At 41.4% G+C, this 21,539-nt stretch overlaps 1 protein-coding gene across 1 annotated transcript in view; it reads right to left on the reverse strand.

Moving 5' to 3' along the window:
* Positions 1 to 6,233: 6,233 nt before the first annotated feature.
* hk2 (hexokinase 2) overlaps positions 6,234 to 21,539 on the reverse strand; it is a 50,731-nt gene continuing 35,425 nt past the window's right edge. The window contains exons 13-18 of the mRNA XM_085474514.1: positions 16,413 to 16,508; positions 15,115 to 15,214; positions 14,783 to 14,966; positions 11,047 to 11,202; positions 7,832 to 8,068; positions 6,234 to 7,458 (exon numbers count right to left, since the gene is read on the reverse strand). Coding sequence (XP_085330640.1) covers positions 7,314 to 7,458; positions 7,832 to 8,068; positions 11,047 to 11,202; positions 14,783 to 14,966; positions 15,115 to 15,214; positions 16,413 to 16,508 — 918 coding nt within the window. The 3' untranslated portion in view covers positions 6,234 to 7,313. The remainder of the gene's footprint in view (positions 7,459 to 7,831; positions 8,069 to 11,046; positions 11,203 to 14,782; positions 14,967 to 15,114; positions 15,215 to 16,412; positions 16,509 to 21,539) is intronic.

A 21,539-nucleotide genomic window follows, 5' to 3' on the forward strand; every position in this document is an offset into this window, starting at 1 on the left:
AACGTGTAACATGCTCATCAGCTTAGCAGTGTCTACATATTTAATTCAGCTTCTCAATCCTGTAGTTTTAGCTGTTGTCTACAGGGTTTTGCTTATTGGTTGTTATTATAGGTGTGCTCTCAGCAATGTGTCATTCTAGAATGATAAGTTTCAAGCTGGTCAAGTGCCTCTATGCACTTCATTAGTTTAGTTATTCTCTGTATTGTCTTCATCTCACATGTCATTACACTGAGTTTCAGCAAACCTTAAGCTTGATGCAGACTACTGCTTAACAATTATCCACCTCACATCATAACCGATTAAGGTGCCTCTTCATATTAATATTATGTCATTGTTAATATTATCCTCTTTGTCTTATATAACAGCAATAGCATATTATAATATTTTATTAGTGTGTACCACTATACTACTACTGAGCCAATTTGTTAGTTAGGATCATCTTATTCAGCAAACAGATAATTTAGAATTCATCCAATCTGCGGTCACATTTGTTCTCTCTGTTGCATGGCGGACCAGGCAGGTCTATTATAATGTATTATTTATATTTTATTTTGTATCCATCAAGGGCTTCAGATGACCTGCAGAATCATCCTTTTCCCAAGGTGGAGACAGTTACCTTTTCACACACTGTCCTTGGCTGAACAATGACACAGCCTTAATATACCTTATTTATTTTATTAAAATATTTTCGTGTGAATTATTTGCTTTATATTCATTTTATACATGCTGGGCATGGTCATCATGCCAACTGTGTTTCATTGTTAATATCACTTTACAGGTTGTTATCCTTGCTATTATTAATTTCAAATACTCTAAAGATAATTTCTACTGTAATTTTCCCTTTGTTCATCTTTATTTCGTACTTTTTATATTTATATCTACTCAGTGGGGTCTGTTTTCAACCCTTTTAAACTACTTCAAACTACTGTGATCTCTAGTTTTCACTTAATAAGGGATTATTAAGTTCTTCCTGATATGGGTGGTGCTGCAGATGCGGCTGCAGGAGTGAGTGATGGTTTACTAAAAGGATTGTGGGAACTGCACAGTGTCTCGTCTTCTGGTTTTACTAAACTGGCAGTTGAGTTCTGTTCTTCTGACTGTTTATATTTTGTTTTCTTAAATCTCTCAGTTTACAGACACTGTTTTTGTCCGGCGTCTGGACTTTTCTTTTCTCACCACTGCTCGTCAGCAGGAGTGAGTTTTAATTTCACTTGCTTGATTACCCATCTTATTTATGTATTTACTTATTTTTGTTTAAGTAATATATACACAATACAGCTGCTATCACCTTCGCTGGTATTAGAGACGAGAGTGGTTGCTCACACGCCCTTCTACTTTCGGACTATTTCCAAAAGCGGTGTGAACTTTACGAGACGGAACTCGACCGTTCTCTCAACTCACCAGCACGTCAGTGAATAGCAGTAAAAGAAAAACACAGTAGGAGCAGCTCAGTCTCTTATTGGACCGTGAAAATTCAGCTTGCTCCGTTAGTTACAACAATACACACGCATACATTCACATTCACACTTATTCGCGCGATCGGAACCCTTATAATAAAGGGGAGCTGCCAGTCTTTCTGTAGACGAGCTACTTATTCCCTTGACCCAGCTGGGGGAGCTACCCAGAGCTCCAAACCTAACCCACAAGAGTGGGGAGCTTCCAGTCGACGAGCTCCAAGCTACCAGCCGACGAGCTACTTTAAACCCACAGAAGTGGGGAGCTTCCAGTCGCGACGAGCTACTTTCGCTATTTTAAATTCCCTGAATTTAAAATACGATTTTACGCAAGATTGTGTCAGTGTGTCTGTATCTACCTGGTCAGTGTCGCCGGGTCTGGTCCACCTCGATCGGGCCCCACCACCGTGGGTCGCTTTCTAAGAACGTTGGCCAAGACTCGAATTTAACGCCCTTGGTCTTTGACCACACACCTAGTGTGTGGGCTGTCGACAGACGAACAACGTGGACTGGTCACGGAGATGGGACACGATGGAGGCGCTCCGGCTCCGAAGGACCAAGAAATGTTGGGGGAAAACTCTGTAAAAGACCCAGGAGAAATAAAGACACAATGAGACAAAGTTACTTTCTTTATCAAACGTGTACACGGGTGAGCTGCTAAGAACAACTCACACCATGCACAGTGGCTTGGTAATTTTTATAGGCACAGAGCACAGAGACAGTGAGAACAGGATAACAAATAATAAACAGATAAAATAAAACAACTCCATATATGGTGCTAGTCTCGTCAGCAGAGAGCTAGGGAAGATAAAACAATCTAAAACAATATGTCCCAGAAACAAGATGTGTTTGCTGGGAAAGTCTAAAAAGATAATTCTAAACTAATCTAACCATAGGCAGAGGGCAGACAAAAGGCATCTTTGTACATTTAAAAGAAGGTAAAGAAACATAGAATCATTTTTCCTGTAACAGTATCAGACGCCACCTCTCTGGGGACACCTCAGGCCCTCCAAGGTTTGGAGGCCTATCTCCACCTACCACCACTTCCCCTGCCGGTGGCGGACTCCCTCAGGTGTCGGTGCGTTGGTGGTTCCTTGTGTCTGGGGGTGGGCGTCCAGGTACACACCGGCTCACTCCTTGGCGGCCGCTTATCGGGGCCTGGAGCCTGGGGCTCGCTCGGGCCCCTTCGGGGGTGGGGTGCCCCCGGCCTCTCGGCCTGGGGCTCGGTCACTCAGGCACAGCTGGCGGCCGGCGGAGCTCACAGGCGCGTCACTGCAACTCCCCCTGACTTCTGCTCCGCGGCTGCTGAATGAGCCCTCATCTGGGACTCTCCTCAGCTCTTACTGGAACAGTGGCGCGGCTGCCCCTCTGTTGGTCTTCCATGGTTTCTTGTGTTCTGGGGGCCTCTGGATGTCTGGAGTTTTGATCTCCTCCATACCTGCTTCACACCCTGGAGGACGGGGCTGTGGCCCCCCCACACTCCCTAGCAGATCGTTACATGGAGAAACCTTTGGAATGCAAGCGCGCTGATCCACACAGGTATGCACACAGGTGTTCACTGCTCGTAGATCCAAATTACACCTTTCTTGGCTGCTACTTCGAAGCACATCTGTCCTGCGTGCTGCACAACAACATTGAATATTTAGTATTTACTGCTGTTTACACTTAGCTAGATTAATGCGATGGTGTTGTGTTTAGTATGTTGCTTTGTTGTTGTTGTTTTTTTGTCTTTTTTTGCTTGTTTTCTATTCTTCTCTCAACAGGTGATCCAGGAGATTTTTTTTTTCTCCCCCCCTTTCTCACTGTCCCTCTCCCCTTCTGTTTTTCCTTTCCTTCCTCTTTCTTTCTCCCTTTCCTATCTCTCACTCATGTCTGTCCCGTCTGTAACATCTGAAAATAAAATATAATAAATAATAAAAACAAAGATCGACCAAATGGACCAATACGGCAATGCCACGATGATCCATTTGGCAAAGTAAATCCATTGGGTATCCTTGTTGGTCTTCAGACAACAATTCTGATGGCTAAAGAACCAAATGGGACAGGCGGAAAAAAAAAAAAGCACCAAATCTGCCCCTTACTCTGTAAAGCACTTGTTGACTCATATGAAAAGTGTTACATGAGTAAATATTGCTTGATTAAGGAAATCGATGCAATTAATGTAACTGTTGCATCTACTTGATTAGGCAATAAACACTTTATTTAATAAAAAGGTTCCCAGAATTATGAAAGAAAAAAAATTCTTTCATTGATTTCATGATTAGGCCTACTGTGATAAAACATAATATTAATAAATTATTGCATGTTTCATTTCATGTAGGGACCGCAGTCCTCCATGAATGCACCTGAACTACTGTACATTAAGATGGTAAGTCTTTCTCTGTGTGCATGTAGTGTGCACATATTGTGAAATATTCATCATGGCATGTTGCTGCAATCGCAACAGGACTATACCAGCCTACCCACAGGCAGTAGCGGTTGCCCGGGGCGGCATCGTGGTGGGGGGCGGCATCACGGGCATCGGCAAAATAAAAAATAAAAATAAAAAATTGCTCGTACTCATGCTGCCTCGACATCAGCCAGCGCATATTGGGAATGGCATTGTCACCGATCGGTTTTCTATCGCCCATTTGCTGGGAGTAAGGGCGCCCTCCGTTTGCGAGGTGCGCCTGCTGCTTGCGGCACAGGGAGGAGAGGGCGGGGCGGCGGGGGGATTCTCTGGCTGGCTGGAGCAGCATCTAATAACCAGCTCGCAAAATAAAACAAAATAAAGACAAACTAACAAACACGAAAACACCAGACATTATGATACAGATTTATAATTTGCGCCGATGTTTTTTCGAAATTCTATACGTGAAAAGTGAGCGCGAGAGCCCTCGGTGCGTCTGCTTGCTGCTGAAGTCAAAGTAAAACTTTATTGTCATCTCCGCTACAGTCCAGAATATAGAGAGACGAGACGGCGAGGCTCCAGTTACAGCAGTGCAAGTAAACAAACAATATATATATATATAAGAAGAGTAAGAAAATAAATATACACTTTAGGACTCGGGGTAAAGGGATCAATAACAATTGAAAATTTATAATTTACAGTTTGATTATTTAAAGTCTCACACACAACCCGTCGAAAGGGGAGGAGAGCCCTGCTGCTTCCAAATAGAGCGCATTTCATTCATAATGATGTAAATCCAAATCCATTATGTATTCATGATTTGAATCCTGGGTTGTGTGAAATCTCAGAAATGCACCCTAGACAAAGTGAATCTGTGAACTAAGGTAAGTTTATTAGGTTATGTTGTGGCGATCCTCGAATTGGGGGATTTGTATTCATACTGGAGTGCAAAATTAAAACCAATGTAAGATGGACAATTAAAGTTCAAAGCCATCAGGTCCTCAGTTTAGAAAAAATAGAAAAGAAGAGGAGGAGAAACGAGCAAAAGATGCAGGTAAGCAGATGTGTGTTTGGACAATGGCAGGTCATCCTGAAACAATCAGAATCAGAATACTTTATTAATCCCTAAGGAAATAATGTGGGTTACAGTTGCTCCAAAAAGAAATGGTAAAAATAGTAACAGTAACAGACTGAACTCCAAACAATACATTATGTTACAGATTTTAATGTTAATTAGTCATTGTCAATTGTTGATTCTTCCTGTTCTCATTGTATGACAAATTATGATGGCTGTTTGGTAGCTGTTTGCATTCTATGCATACTCTCTCTCTTCATATGTGTGTGTGTGTGTGTGTGTGTGGGGGGGGGGGGGGGGGGGAGTGTTCGCCCGGGGCACCAAACAGGCTAGGACCGCCTTATTTTTATCATACATTTATTGCTACAGGGATAGATACTCATATTAAAGTGACCAAAGTTTTAAATAATCGGGTCAGCATATGTAAAAGTAATCCATGTGAGCTTAAAGCTCAGGCTTCAAACTGTTCTGAACACTCAGTGCTAAGCTTACATCTTTATGATGTCACACGAAGGGTATCTCCCAGAAAAGCCATACACCTTGAAGAGACCATTTTAAAAGCATTTTGAGATCCTTTTTCTTTTTAAATACAGACACAGGACTGCAGCATTAGGTGAACCTGGAGTTATATTAATAACAGCAGACTGTATATAGCCAACATTTATACAAGCGTATGACTAACATATGTGATGTCCAGTTCATTAGCCGTCCAACCCTGGCATGTGCCATTCAAAGGACTGAAGGCTGATTATAAAGGTCTGCTTATAGTGATTAAGGTGTTCGGTTAAACTGAATGCAGTAACACTAATTAGACTGCATATTAGGCAAATGCACATCTGCTGTGGGCTGAAGGAGCATACTCACCTCTGAGGTTATCAGATGAAGCCTGCTCACATCTCCATGGATATAAGCAAATGTATTTGGTGACAGACACATTCTTTAAGGTTTAGAGGGATCTTGTGATCTCCTCTTTCACGAACACTAAACTGTGTATATGTATATCCTATTGTTGACCTTTGAGTTTGAAAAGGACGCAACATGGAGGCTGCGTAACAAGAATAATGGAATAAAGGACAATGGAGGAAGAAATGAGAGTGTAAATGCACAATTGTGTACTGATTGTTTCCTGAACTCATCCACAGGCACATTACACGTGCACGTGGCTAAGCTTAAAACTATGAAGCCTGCATGAGCCATGCTGTGATTCACCTGCACCCTCACTGCGACTACAGTATCTGTTTGCTTGAAAGTTGCTCCCAAATGGATCTATTTTAGTACCCATCTGAATAAAAGAAAGAGCAAACGAATACATCAATTGTAATGTGACGGTCTTTAATGGAAGTAAAACCGCAGGATGAATTATGATCTGCCAGACAATCTTAGCAGACAGATTATGAATGAAAAAGCAAAGTGCTGTGGTTCTAAAAATTCACTAAAGCTTGATTTTAGTGATGTTGCTGCTGAATGTTGGGAATTCTGATTTTTTTTTAAAAAAAGATTCTTTTTTGCTGAGTTTCGGCTTGACGGGCATTTTCAGAAACATGACTTTTTAACCTTTTTGGTAGCAAAATGAAATATTTAAACATGCAAATAAAGTTAATACAAATAAAAAAGAAAAATAAATTAAAAACATTTTCCCACCAGTGCTGGATTTCAACTTTTTGTCTTTTCTCCTTTATTTTCTGACCTCTATTGTTTGGTAAGAGTCCCTGGGGATGGGTGCAGTGAGAATATTTAATGTTGGTACTTTTCCTACAGCATCAGAATAACCTAATGGTAATCATTAGCCCTCTGCTAGCACTACAAATACAAACACAGTATGAATAAAAATACAGAATGAATAAGATTTGGTTTTCAGCATGTCCAGCAGAACAGAACAGTTCACTTATATAAACGCTGTGTTTAAATATTGGTAAATTCAGTACAACAACCGGCATTTCATTTTTGGTTTCATAACACAGGAGTTACAGTTTAATCTCCCACGTGTTCAGCAATTTTCCAAATAAAGGCAATGGAAATGTTTTTGTGACGGAGGCACTTTGTGACACGTGCTGCCTAAACAAGTTTTTCCAACATTTCTTTTTTCAATCAGTGTATAAACTTATACACACGAGCTGGAAGGCAGCCTGGGATATTCAATATTAAAGACAAAGATGGAGTGTATACAAAACAAGCCCATCAGCTTGTAACAGTCACATTTCACAGGAGGTGCAATTCTTGTAACGCGCTGTCTGAACTTCATTTAAAGACTCCCCCCTTCTCAATATCAGCTACAAAGATTACAAACACAAATCTTAAAACACATTCTTACACACCTTTACACTGGGGGTGGAAAAAAAACATTAAAAATATATATATATATAACTATTCATGACATCACAGCAGCCTTTGGGATTTACTGCTGTCCTTCATTTTTGACCCTGCAGGCCACTGCGGTGATCAGTGCTGCTCCCTTTCCACTTCCATCCTCCGACTTCAGGAACGTCACCTCACACTGTGGCGCCAAATCCCGCAGTGTTTCTTGCATAATGGCAGAGAAACTTAATAAGCAAAGGAAAGAGAGAGAGAGAGGAGAAATAAGTGTCAAAAAGCTGCAAGAAACTCTCTTCCTCTACTATGCAAATAAGAGTATTTTTGCAGCTGATGACTACGTTGTCTTAAATGTAATACACCCAGATGGTCTTTTCTTTCAAGTCCTCAAAGGACTAAAAAGATACATTTCTGCAGCTCTTTGTACAAATCATGAATAGTTTATCCAAAAATCTACAATTCAGAAAAAAATATAATAAATTTGTGAATATAAAAGTGTGCAGTGTAGCTCTGTATCCCAACCACTCAGGGCTTAATAGTGCAGGCTTGTCTGATTCTTACGAACTGAATAAAATGCTGTTTTAGGAGATAACTGCTTCTTACTGAGGATGCGTTTTATAAAGCGTGCCATCCACTCCCACGGTGATGGAGAGTTGATTCAAGTTGCGATTCTGCCGTATCTTGTCGACAACAGCGGCTAAACCAGCGCCAGAGAGCTGAGCGGCACGGCGGGCGACCACGCTGCACACCTCCTTCACCAGCACGCTGTCATCGCACGTGGAGCCGGTGAGGCCCAGGTGCTGCAGGATAGAGCGAACCTGACGCATGGCGAGGCGGTCGCTGCGGGTCGGAGAGAAGAAAGTGTTATGCACGCGCAAAGAGAGTCCACTTATTAGACACACAATCATACAGAGCATTTATAATCAGAAAGAAACGCGGAACTTTAAAGCAGACAAAGTCTTACACGTGCAAATTTAAACCCTATAAAGACTCAGAGAGATTCATGGTTGGATTTTAGAAAGATTGCAGACTCCACATGTTGGTGGATGCAGCAAACATGGACCTGCAACATTGTGACCTACAGAGAAGCACTATTTTTTTGTTTCATCCATTTTTCTATTTCCACATCCTTTCCTCTAAATGAGATTTGCCACATGATGTTTTCTATCTCGCTTCATAAAAAGCCTTATGGATGATGAGCCGCTGCGAGCTCTCACTCCTCTGCAGAGGACATCTGCAGCTATGGGAAAGTGACAGATGGAGCCCTTTCTGACCAAAGACCTTCTTCCTTCTCAGTCCGTTGCAACGTGCAGCTAAAAGGATCTTAATCACTTCACAATTATTTCAGTTTGTGAACTTTAGTTGATAAGTATCAACATATTTTAATGTTCTCATTCTAAATGACTTTGTGTAGAATCATTAGAATAAATGTCATTTTACCCATTTAAAATATTGTAATTCCACATCAAATGTGCTGAAAGTAAAGAGCACAATTTATGAACACAAAGTAACAGCCTTTCTCTGAAACATCTCTGATCTCACCCATTTCTTTGTACTTTTGCATTGATCTGCTTCTATCAATCTCTTTAAAATCACCCAGCGCGATTGATGTTTCTTTAGATTAATCTGTAATAACACATCTTGGCTCTTTCATGTGCACTGTAGCAGGGGAGGTAAATCCAGGATGATTCAATCAGAATGCTAAACTAAGCTTTCGATAAGACAGAGCCCTCAGGCCCTTAACTGATGCTACTAGCATACAGAACATTTAGAAATCCTGCCATCATCACACAGGTTGCAAAGCCTACTCTCATTCCCAGAGTTTCAAATACGGTCAAAGGTCTGCTTGTCATTGGTCTGTCACGTCCTCCTTATCACATGCAAACGACACCTTGGTATTATTTGTTCACACTGGATGAGCTGAACTTCTTAGCATGCAGTGTTAATGATGCATACAGTAGATGGACTGGTTCTTAGTAGAGCAGGGCGATATGACCAAAAGTATTTATCACGATATACATTTGAAAATTTGCGATAACGATATAACTGACGATATAATTGACACTAGACAAAACACTTTACAACTCCACAACTTTATTAGTGCAAAAAACCCCATCAATGTATTTTCACTTAAACAAGCAGCTGTTTTTTATGTGCATTAAAGTTATATAAAAATTTAACAGTGCAAATTTCTTGCTGACAGTTTAACCAAAAGGCATTTCCAGTGGAAACTGGCCGACATATATTCAGCATAACCATGTATAATATCCACAAAACTTAAAAAGAGGTTATACACACACAATACGGTAACATTATGTTGAAGCACAGTACGTATCACTCCGTGAGGCTCCTGCCTACGATAGTCGTAATGATCCGACAATCCATCAAGCGGTGCGGCTTCGTAGCTTAGCAAAGTCACACTAAAACATTTGACAGATTTTCGAGCGCCGTGTACATAAAATCGTTTCGAGGTCAGTAAACACAACTAGAATTCATACATAAGGCACACGGGATTATAAGGCGCACTGTCGATTTTCAGAAAAATCGAAGGATTGATTTTATGTGTGCCGTATTTTCCACAAACACGGTAATAACGACGGCCCGCTAGCATGCGCTACCGAAAATAGTGCTTTGTTGTGTATCTGACAGACGAAAGCTAAACCAGTTCCACACCACTGAAGTTGCAGCATTTTTACAAACCAATTCTGGTTCATCGTTTCATTCAACGGTCCGCTTTTGCCTTCTCATTCTCTGCTATGCTTTTTCCGCCATGTGCGTATGAAAACAAAGGCACTGCGCATGCGCGTTTTACCCATATTCTATCGCGAGATTTCATTTTCTTATCGTTGCCCAACATTACCGTGAACGGTATGATATGGCCCAGCCCTAGTTCTTAGGCAGCACTTTTCTGCTCTACTACTCAAGTAGAGTTCTTTGAGTGATACTTGAGCACTCAGCTTTATCCAACATGTTTCATTCACTTTTTCTTTCTTCTAAGTAGAACATCCAAACTCTGATGAATGCACTGGGAGCAACTCCGGGCTCTGGAGCGACTAGGGATCGAACCCCCAAGCCTCTCCGTCCTAAGCCTGATCCTTCCTGATCCTGAGCCACAGCTGCCGCATTCAGGAATATTAAACCCAAGCTAGGATTTTCTTTGAAAACACAAAGCTCCCTAACAAAAAACAAACTGCAGTTTACCAACTGACAAACGTTCGACCCACTGCCTCCCCTCAAACCTCCAAATATCGGCTTAACTGTTTTTGCTCTGTTTCTTTTCTGTCTTACCTTCTGCACTCGGCTTGACCAGGACACTGGCAGTGCATCTCTATGATACCAGCAGGATCTTACACAATGGCAGCATTTAACACCCTGGGATAACAAGTGGCTTTACTATAGTCTGAGCAGCACATGTATTGGAGAAGCATCGCAGCAGAACAGACTGTGGTGTAAAGTCGAGCTTCCTTTTTGGGCTGCTAACTATCATTGAAAAGGAAAAATGGTTAACTCTGTTAACTTTGTATTATATTTCACTAACATACTTAAATAAATATAAAAATATAAAAGGATAACTGGAAAGTATAAAGGATGGCAACATATTCAGACACTGTGATTTTATGTTATCACATCTAAATAGTCTGTGTTGGTTTCAAAGAACAAAAATGAGTCAGTGATACAAAAAGTATTGACATGCTGCTCATCATTTTATACATAATCATTACACACCTCAGGCTTTAGTATAACAAATGCCAAACATGTGACCAAGATGGTGTGAGCTCAACAGACATGTTGAGACTAGAGCAGTTTGTAATACTCACCTTTCAATCTGCGACAGGAACTTTGTCTCAAAGATGCCTCGCGTCTTCAGTCGTTCTGACACTTTGCCCCTGAACAGCAGGCCCTTAGCGGTAAAATCCAGTAACACGTTCCGCACGATCTCCCCCAGGTACATCCCACTGATCATCTTTTCATACCTTCGAGAGAACACACAAACTTCAAACTTTCCAGATCCATGCACACAGACAACACAGTAGCCACAGTATTTACATTATCACCATTTACAATTTCAGTCCCAAATGTTACTAAAAAGCAATTTAGTGAGCAAGCACCAATTTACTTTGAGAAAGAGGAGACAGAAACATTAATTAAGAGAAGTCAGATAAGTTATTTGTTCCATTAACAAAAACAAATGTCATTACTAAAGCAGATTTTAATGGAATAGTTACCAGAATGTGTAACAGGGACTGAAATGAATTCTGTCTAATGTTATATGCTCGGCATGTACAGGACACACACTGCATGAACTCCCTGACGTGACACTGAGACTTCTTTTTACAGATATTCCAAAAGGCTTCTTTAAAAGAAGAAAAAATAACTTAATAAAGCACTTCTTCTTTTGAAATAATCAATGTATAGTATGCCTGTATAGGTATAGCTCTGCTGTCTTACTCACAGCTACATCTTAATGTTCTCTCATGAATAAGTCAAGAGGAAACCAATGATGTTGCCCGACTTGTCTTTAAAACAACAATGTGTCTTTCATTTCATTTCATCTCCCGGTCAAAGGTGTGACCTCCCTCTTCGGTGGCTTGGTATTTTGTATTTTCTCAGAACAAAGACCACAAAGTGCTTTAAGCCAACAAATTAAATGTTTTGTCTGGATGTGTTCAGATAAACAGAATAAACAAGAGAAAAATGTGATGTGGTGGCAGGCCTGAGCTCCTGTGGACTTGAATACAGAATATATAGATTTCAGGAAAAAAGGCTGAACTTGGATGGTTCTGGGACAGCTTTGAACCCTTTATCTCATTCTCACAGGCAGATGCTCTCAAAGTCAATCAGATTGGATTGACAACTCTCCACAGAGGTCTGGGCTTTTCCTGGAACACTCAAATACAGTCAAGACTCATTTTCAAACATATTCAGACTCACTTGCTCTGGGCTTTTTGAATCTGCCTGTATATATTCTAATTCCACTACAAGCTAAACTAAAGTGCAGCTTTTGCTTTATTGTTGAAATAAAGAAACAACCAATCAACACCATGACTGCTCAGATCTCCAAAGAACTGCAGTAAAGTGATCATAATCACACAAACTCATTTTCACAGATAGTACTGAAACTGAAAAGCAAAGGGAAAACTTTGCTTTTCAGTTTTTTCCATCTTAAGATACATGCAAGTGTGTATGTGTGACTAGTTACTCTGGTAAAATGTCCACCTATCATCTTATATCTATATTAATTAAATAATATATAATGTTATATTGCTTAAATAGTTGCATGCTGATGAGTTTGCATGTGTAGCACATGCACAACATAGAAAACAAAAATACTTTTGCAGTTTTGTGTTGTTTTGTATGCTCTGGGTATTCAGTTCATTTGTATTGTTTTTTGTTATTGTTAGTTTGTTCTTGATGGAGTCTGCTGTTTTTGTTTTGGTAATTAGAAACTGTTAAAAACATGTTGCTAACAAACTGTATTTAACCACCAAGTTAAACTATCCAACGATTGCACATTTACAGAGATGCTCATCAAATGACCCCAGATTACTTTAGCTCTTCTTCTGTTTGATGTGTTTTTAACATTTGATCTGATGAAGCTGATGAATTTATTTTTCCTTAATCTAATTCTATTTATAAGAACAAAATGAAACCTGAACCCCAAGTGGAAATCACTCTGCATCGTTTTAGTTTAAGAGTGTCTCTGTAACAGATGTTCCTGCAGACACAATTCTGCTGTTTTGTAGTCCATCCAGTAGTTTGATAAACAATCATACAAGAACTGTGCTTTTAAAAAAAGATAAAACACGTATCTTATCCAGACAGCTGTATAAACAGCTCTTTGGGTGAATAAAATAGCTGGCAGCTATGCTGAGTCTCTATCATTCAGCCAAAGGTACTGAGTGATCGACTGTGTGCAAAGAGCCAAGAGACAAATGTGATCAGACTTAATTCTCAGCATTTAGACTTATAATCCACGGCCCCCTCACATCTGCAGGGAGAGCAGGACAGGCTACATTCTTCAGTAGTCTTTCTACAGCATCGAACTGCATTTTTCAGTTCTTTTAATGTTCTTAGATATATTTGATCACATAGAAATATTTTACATTTTATCATTGGAATAGGTGACACTCATAGGGATCATTCTGTGGGGGAAAACAAGAGTTATAAGATTGGTGAAATGCCCCTTTTGGATTGGTAAGATGCTGCCAGCACCACCACTTTAATGTGAACACACAGGGTAGCCCCCTGGGTTAACTTAGCGAGTTGATAACCTGCTTTATGCAATCACTTATCCTGATCACTGATGCTAGGATAAGTGAATCCAGATAACAGGAAGGTAATTTGGGTGCACTGAAGGTCATAGTACAGGGCGCTGAGGTCTAAGCCTACAAATATAATAACAGTCACCAACAGAGTTGTTTAAAGAATATACATTTGTTATTCAGATTAACTCTTGCTTTTGACTTGTTGGATTTTAAATGATGTGTACTTTCAAAAGGGCCTGATGTGAAGTTTAAGAATTTGGTGAATAATGGCCTGTTTGTTATGAAGTGCAGAATGCTGCAGCGGCAATGTTTTTTTGTAGGCCAACTTGAAAGTTAGCATCACTCTGGCTCACTAGACAAAAAGCCACTGCCAGTTTGTTGGTAAACATTTGGACTATACAGAAATTAAGCTTTGTGAGAATTAAAGATTCATAAATTGTTCAGCAAGATAATCATCACAAACCAACATCAACCATAACACCTAACCATAAACCTTATCTTAGGCATTAAAGAAAAAAAAAATACTGACGTCGATGCAGAGAAACTCATGTCTGGGTATCAGGACAGAGTGTTGCAGTGTCACATTACAGAGGGAAAGAAACGTGAAATTTTAAGAAATAAAATAGTGCAAATTGAGTTTAAAGCACAACAGGGTTAAATTTATTCTCAACATGTTTGTCTGTAGTCTAAAAATGCTGAGTAAGACAAACTTGTTCCTCCTTTTGTAACAAATGTTTCCGATTATTCCTTCATAGTTTTTGTTTACAGAATTTGGATTGAGTATTTGACAATGGTAAGATTATCTGACTTGTGACCATAAATATCTTAAAGGTCTAGTTTATACGGAGCACTTCTGGAGCCTGATATTTCTAAAAGACTAATGTCAGTAATTTATAAAAAAATAAATAAATAAATCTGTGATTCCAGTTTTCGACACTGAAACTTTGTCATTGTGGGAAATGTCAGAACTGACTGCTGGAATTGCTTTACTGCCACAGAGAGCTCTTGATGTGTGACACTATGAGTTATCTATTCAAACAACTGTCACAGTGGTGACTTGCAGTGTAGTGCACTCTCCATGTGTCTTTTAATTGGCAGCATTATTATTTCATGATAGACTCCCTGACTCTTCTGTGTTTCTTGAGCCAGTGTGTCTTTCTCTCAGTCAGTCCTTGTCTTGTTTTTCCCTTATGTGTTCATAATGGTAACTACATGTGATGCTGTTTGTTGTGAATCTTGGCTCTGAGAATCCACGCTGTGGATTTTTCATTTATTACCGATCCAGTACCTCTGTTTCCCAGGGTAGTTAGAGCAGGCATCGACGAGGCGATCGAACTCTGTGCAAAACTCCTCTAGTTCCCCATTTTCACCAAATGCTCCCCACTCGACATTGACACACATGCGGCCATTGTCGCCCTCCACCAGTTCGATGTTATGCATTTCCTCCATGTAGCAGGCATTGGTCCCTGTGCCTGAAATTAATCAGACAAAATACGAGGACTTTCATAGAACAGCTTGACTACAAAGATGATGAATAAATAGAAATATACCAGACAATGTTTGCAAACAATAAATAAACTTTGCAAGACTTCAAAGAAGGAGGGAGGTGGCCAAACTTACCGACGATGAGTCCCACCTCACATTTGGGGTCCTCGTATCCGCAAGTCATCATGGTTCCCACTGTGTCATTAACTACTGCCACAAAGTTCAAATCAAATTCCTGGAAGCAAAGTAAACAAACGTATTCATATCTATGAACTGGAACTGAGCATCCATTCATCCATTCGCTTCCGCTTATCCTTTTCAGGGTCGCGGGGGGCGCTGGAGCCTATCCCAGCTGTCATAGGGCGAGAGGCAGGGTACACCCTGGACAGGTCGCCAGTCTGTCGCAGGGCCAACACACAGGGACAGACAACCATTCACACTCACATTCACACCTAGTGGCAATTTGGATTATCCAATTAACCTATCCCCACAAGCTGCATGTCTTTGGACGGTGGGAGGAAGCCGGAGTACCCGGAGGGAACCCACGCAAACACGGGGAGAACATGCAAACACAGAAAGACCTGATGGTGGAATTGAACTCAGGACCTTCTTGCTGTGCGGCAACAGTGCTAACCACCGTGCCACCGTGCCGCCTGAGCATAAGCATAAATATTAATATTATCCATAGCACTAGAAAGACATTATTCGCTTATCTACACTCTTCACTCAACTGCAGTTCTAATGGTTGCGGGTCTGAGAATCCTCATATTGCTTTAGTGCATCATCTAACGCTGTGAGCACCGGAAAACAGAAGATATAAATCATAGTTTGGTAAATTGTCAGATTATATAATAAGATTCTGTACTTTTATAACAAGCACTACTTACATTACTTTATCTTACATTTCAGCCACACACACACACACACACACACACACACACACGTAAATATATATAAATATCTACATATAGACACATGTATATATCTCTCTGTGTGTGTACATATACACTCAGCCATTTCAGAAAATAACTCAAACACAAATTCAAAGAATCACACAAGACCATTTTAATCTATTTTTTAAATCTCATGCAATTAAACTGATGTACTTGTTATTCAATCAGAAATGAAAGTCGTAACTAAAAGCATTGGAGAGAAAATTCAGACATTCACTGACAAGTGTAGGTGGATCTCTTAGAGTGCTGCTCTCCTGGGTCTTACATGTGACTGTATAACATCATGGTACAGTCTAGCCACTTTGGCTCTTTTTATTACATGAATCAAGGGTTAATATTCAAGGCCACAATTCTGTAATATTGTTGGGTCTTTGCTTTACATATAAAACACCTTGAGGCAACTTATGCTGTGCTTTGGCAGATGAAAAAAAAGTGAAGTGACTTTAAAATTGTATTTAAGACTGTGATTGATGTACTGACCCCTCTGCTGCGGACAGCTTCTTTAAGCAACGCGACAACATCTTTCCCCTCACAGCCGCTGGCTTTAAACCCCTTCGTCCACTTCAGGAGTATGCCCTAGACAAATTACAGAGTCACGATCAGAATCCTTTGTATTTAGCCACGTTTGTGCACACAAACATTTGACTTTGGTTCACGTTACTCTTTGCATGCAAAGAAAATAAACATTTTTTTGTAGTCAGGGTGTCATTAGAGCTGAAAATTTAAGCACACACAGAAAGAAAAAAAAACAACAACAACTCAGGTCTCAACTAGAAAAACAAAACACAAACAAAAACAAGAAGCAGTCAAGGAAGACAAACCTCCATTGTCTCCATTTGGAAATGTTAGCTCTTTATACAGTAAAGTTACAGCGGGATACAAATAATATCAGGCTGATCCTGCCACACTTTGTGTCCCCTGTCTAAATCACGGACAAACAGTATCTCACAGTTGTTTATGTTTTTGAACCTATTTTGCACAGAGAGGCATTTTTGAAAAATGTATTGATAACAATGTTGAATATTATTACACAGGAAAAAAACAACTAAAATAATCACACCGTGACGCCTCTGCCTTTCTAAATAGAGGGACAGTAACTGCATGTGTGTAAGCGTGTAAAACCTGAAGATAGAGACAAAATACTGTTAATCTGCCATTCTGCAATTCATCTCCTGTAAACAATAACGTGGCGCACAGCGTGACGTGAAAAAAGGCACATACCTTTGACGTTGCCTGACCAACTCTGTATTCCTCGTCCACACGTAAACGCAAAAAAGGAGTTTTAAAAAAAATCACAGTTTTCAGTGATTCGAAACGCCGTTTACGTGTGGATGAAACAGCTGCGTTTTCAAAAATACCCGTGTAGGTGTGGACGTAGCGTTAAAGAGTTAGTAGTTTATTTTCTTACAACCTGTAATTTATTGCAGATTACTTGCATTTGCTTAATTGTTCACTAAATGTTTGAGGTGTGAAATAAACAGCAATGGAGCAAAATATGGGTGTGTGTGGTTGGAGGATGTGTTTGCGCGTGTGCGTGCACGTGCGAGAAGGAGGCATGGGGCGCGAACATTTTTCTTGTAAAAAAAAAAAAGGGGGGCCTGGCAAAAAAAGTTTGGGAACCACTGGCTTAACACATGTGGCAGGTTGTTGTCATCAATTGTCGCTCCTTGTTTTCAAGTTCAACAACCGAGCCCACTTATACAATCACATTCACAGATCACCAAAATATCTTTCTTTATGCAACTCTGTCTGCATGACACCCTATTCCAGGTATTTTGTTTGGGGCGATGATTCAGAGTTCAAATTTATTCTGCAGGGCTTCTTATTTTCATCATCATCCAAACAACACTCCCTATAGTTCACTGATTGTTCAAACTTCAAGCTGCTGGGAACATTTGATTGTTATTATTTGTTGGGTTTTTTTTTTTTCTGACAATGCAAAAGGCTATGATTGCTATATCCAAGGTACAGCGGCTTGCAAAAGTATTCGGCCCCCTTGAACTTTCCCACATTTTGTCACATTACAGCCACAAACATGAATCAATTTTATTGGAATTCCACGTGAAAGACCAACACAAAGTGGTGTACACGTGAGAAGTGGAACGAAAATCATACATGATTCCAAACATTTTTACAAATAAATAACTGAAAAGTGGGGTGTGTGTAATTATTCTGCCTCCTGAGTCTTTGTAGAACCACCTTTTGCTGCAGTTCCAGCTGCCAGTCTTTTAGGGTCTGTCTCTACCAGCTTTGCACATCTACAGACTGAAATCCTTGCCCATTCTTCTTTGCAAAACAGCTCCAGCTCAGTCAGATTAGATGGACAGCGTTTGTGAACAGCAGTTTTCAGATCTTGCCACAGATTCTCGATTGGATTTAGATCTGGACTTTGATTGGGCCATTCTAACACATGGATATGTTTTGTTTTAAACCGTTCCATTGTTGTCCTGGCTTTATGTTTAGGGTCGTTGTCCTGCTGGAAGGTGAACCTCCGCCCCAGTCTCAAGTCTTTTGCAGACTCCAAGAGGTTTTCTTCCAAGATTGCCCTGTATTTGGCTCCATCCATCTTCCCATCAACTCTGACCAGCTTCCCTGTCCCCGCTGAAGAGAAGCACCCCCAGAGCATGATGCTGCCACCACCATATTTGACAGTGGGGATGGTGTGTTCAGAGTGATGTGCAGTCTTAGTTTTCCCGCCACACATAGCGTTTTGCCAAAAAGTTCCATTTTGGTCTCATCTGACCAGAGCACCTTCTTCCACATGTTTGCTGTGTCCCCCACATGGCTTGTGGCAAACTGCAAACAGGACTTGTGGTTTTTTGTTAACAATGGCTTTCTTCTTGCCACTCTTCCATAAAGGCCAACTTTGTGCAGTGCACGACTAATAGTTGTCCTATGGACAGATTCCCCCACCTGAGCTGTAGATCTCTGCAGCTCATCCAGAGTCACCATGGGCCTCTTGGCTGCATTTCTGATCAGCGCTCTCCTTGTTCGGCCTGTGAGTTTAGGTGGACGGCCTTGTCTTGGTAGGTTTACAGTTGTGCCATACTCCTTCCATTTCTGAATGATCGCTTGAACAGTGCTCCGTGGGATGTTCAAGGCTTGGGAAATCTTTTTGTAGCCTAAGCCTGCTTTAAATTTCTCAATAACTTTATCCCTGACCTGTCTGGTGTGTTCTTTGGACTTCATGGTGTTGTTGCTCCCAATATTCTCTTAGACAACCTCTGAGGCCGTCACAGAGCAGCTGTATTTGTACTGACATTAGATTACACACAGGTGCACTCTATTTAGTCATTAGCGCTCATCAGGCAACGTCTATGGGCAACTGGCTGCACTCAGACCAAAGGGGGCTCAATAATTACGCACACCCCACTTTGCAGTTATTTATTTGTAAAAAATGTTTGGAATCATGTATGATTTTCGTTCCACTTCTCACGTGTACACCACTTTGTGTCGGTCTTTCACGTGGAATTCCAATAAAATCGATTCATGTTTGTGGCTGTAATGTGACAAAATGTGGGAAAGTTCAAGGGGGCCGAATACTTTTGCAAGCCACTGTAGCTTGTGTACTCCCCACCAGAGTGTCCCAGCAAGTTTAGAAAACAGAGTATAGTTTAGACCAGTTTCTCTACCTGACACACTCCTGTGCTCACATACAGCGTGAAGAAGAAAGTTTTAAGTATAAGAAGATATAAATGAAATAACCTGATCCGTAGCAGGTCTGGCAATTAGATAAATACAACCTCCGAGCAACCACAAAACATGACATCCTGCACCGCATCATTATTTATTTAACAAAAACAAAACCAACTAAGCTAAACCAGAGTACAGTGCAAGTAGCAACCAGGTGCTGTTAATCAAATGCACTTGATGAACTGATCCATCAGCAAGTGTGAGCACCTCTATAAAAGCAGAAGTTTGGGCACTTTGCTGATCTGGGGCATTTGGGCGTCCTATCTACAAAAAGGACTACATCTCAGTCTCATCAAGCCTAAATTATCAAAGTTTTATGACAGAGTAATTAGAAAAAAAAAACAGAATTAAATGTAAGGCCATTTGTCTGACAGCTAAAACTTGACAAAAACTGGTTCATGCAACAAAACGGTTAGTTATGTCTATAACTTCTGTTCCCTGAAGGAGAGGAACGAGGTACAACACATAAGTATGGGATATCACGCCCTCGCGTGTCCTGGCTGAAGAAACCTTTATTCACGCCTTTACGGCAGATGACGTGTGATGACACGCGCAAGGCCCCGCCCGCACATATAGCCGCTGCCATCACCGTCATCCCTCAGTTCGATAGCCGCTCTTCACCGAGCCAACTGCTCAGTGGGGCCACCCTGTGTTGTACCTCGTTCCTCTCCTTCAGGGAACAGAAGTTATAGACATAACTAACCGTTCCCTTTCAGTCGATTCACTCGGTACAACACATAAGTATGGGACCTATATACACGCCCCGCAGAGCAGCCACCGAACCGGAACGGGACCACCACATCCTTAGTGAGTGGTAGACCCAGCAGAAAGGACAGCATGAGCCACCGAAGGGGCTGTAACGTCCAACCGATAAAACCGCACAAAAGTGTGCGGCGACGCCCAATTAGCCGCTGCACAAATATCAGCCACAGGCACCCCTCTAAAAAGAGCCCATGAGGTCGCCATCCCCCTGGTGGAATGAGCTCCCACCCCGTGGGGCAACGCAAAACCTCCGGTGCTGTATGCCAGCGAGATAGCTTCTACAATCCAGTGGGACAGCCTCTGTCTGGACAGAGCTCTACCTCTATTCGGATTAGCGAAGCAGACAAACAACTGGTCACACAAACGCACATCCCGAGTGCGCTCAATGTAGGTGCGTAGCGCACGCACTGGACAAAGAGAATGCACCCTCCTCTGCTCCTCAGATTCAAAAGGAGGGGAGCAAAAGCTCAGCAACTCAAACTCCATTGAACTATAAGATGCAGGCATGACCTTGGGAAGATAGGCGGCATTCGGACGCAATACGACCTTGCGGCCATCAGGAGAAAACTGTGTGCAGGCAGGATGCACAGACAGCGCATGAAGGTCCCCCACTCGCTTCGCCGAGACCAAAGCGAGAAGTAATGCGGTCTTATACGAAAGAAGTTTCATATCTACCGACTCAACGGGTTCAAACGGAGGGCCACAAAGGGCCTCCAGCACCAAAGACAAGTCCCAAGCCGGGACACTGGACTTAAGCACGGGCCTCAGCCGGCGAACCCCTTTCAGAAAACGCACGGCGAGGGGATGCGCACCTGGTGTCACCCCGTCAAAACCGATATGACAAGCAGATATAGCCGCTAAATAAACCTTGATCGTCGAAAACGAAAGGCCTTTATCCAACAGCTCCTGCAGGAATGTCAAAACATCCACAATAGAGCACTGAAATGGGAGAGTGTGGCGGTCCTGGCACCATCGCTCGAAGGCTCGCCATTTGTAAGCGTACAAGCCTCTAGTAGACGAGGCCCTGGCGCTCTGAATCGTCGCTACCACACTAGGTGGCAGACCCTTAGCAACCAAGTTTAACCTCTCAGCAGGTAAGCATGAAGGTGCCACAGATCCGGGCGCGGATGAAACACTTCCCCCCCCGCCTGA

The sequence above is a fragment of the Copadichromis virginalis genome, linkage group LG12 (genome assembly GCF_057382275.1).
Source record: "Copadichromis virginalis isolate Kocher_CV1m ecotype Utaka linkage group LG12, C_Virginalis_male_GT1.1, whole genome shotgun sequence".
In the NCBI taxonomy this organism is placed as follows: domain Eukaryota; kingdom Metazoa; phylum Chordata; class Actinopteri; order Cichliformes; family Cichlidae; genus Copadichromis; species Copadichromis virginalis.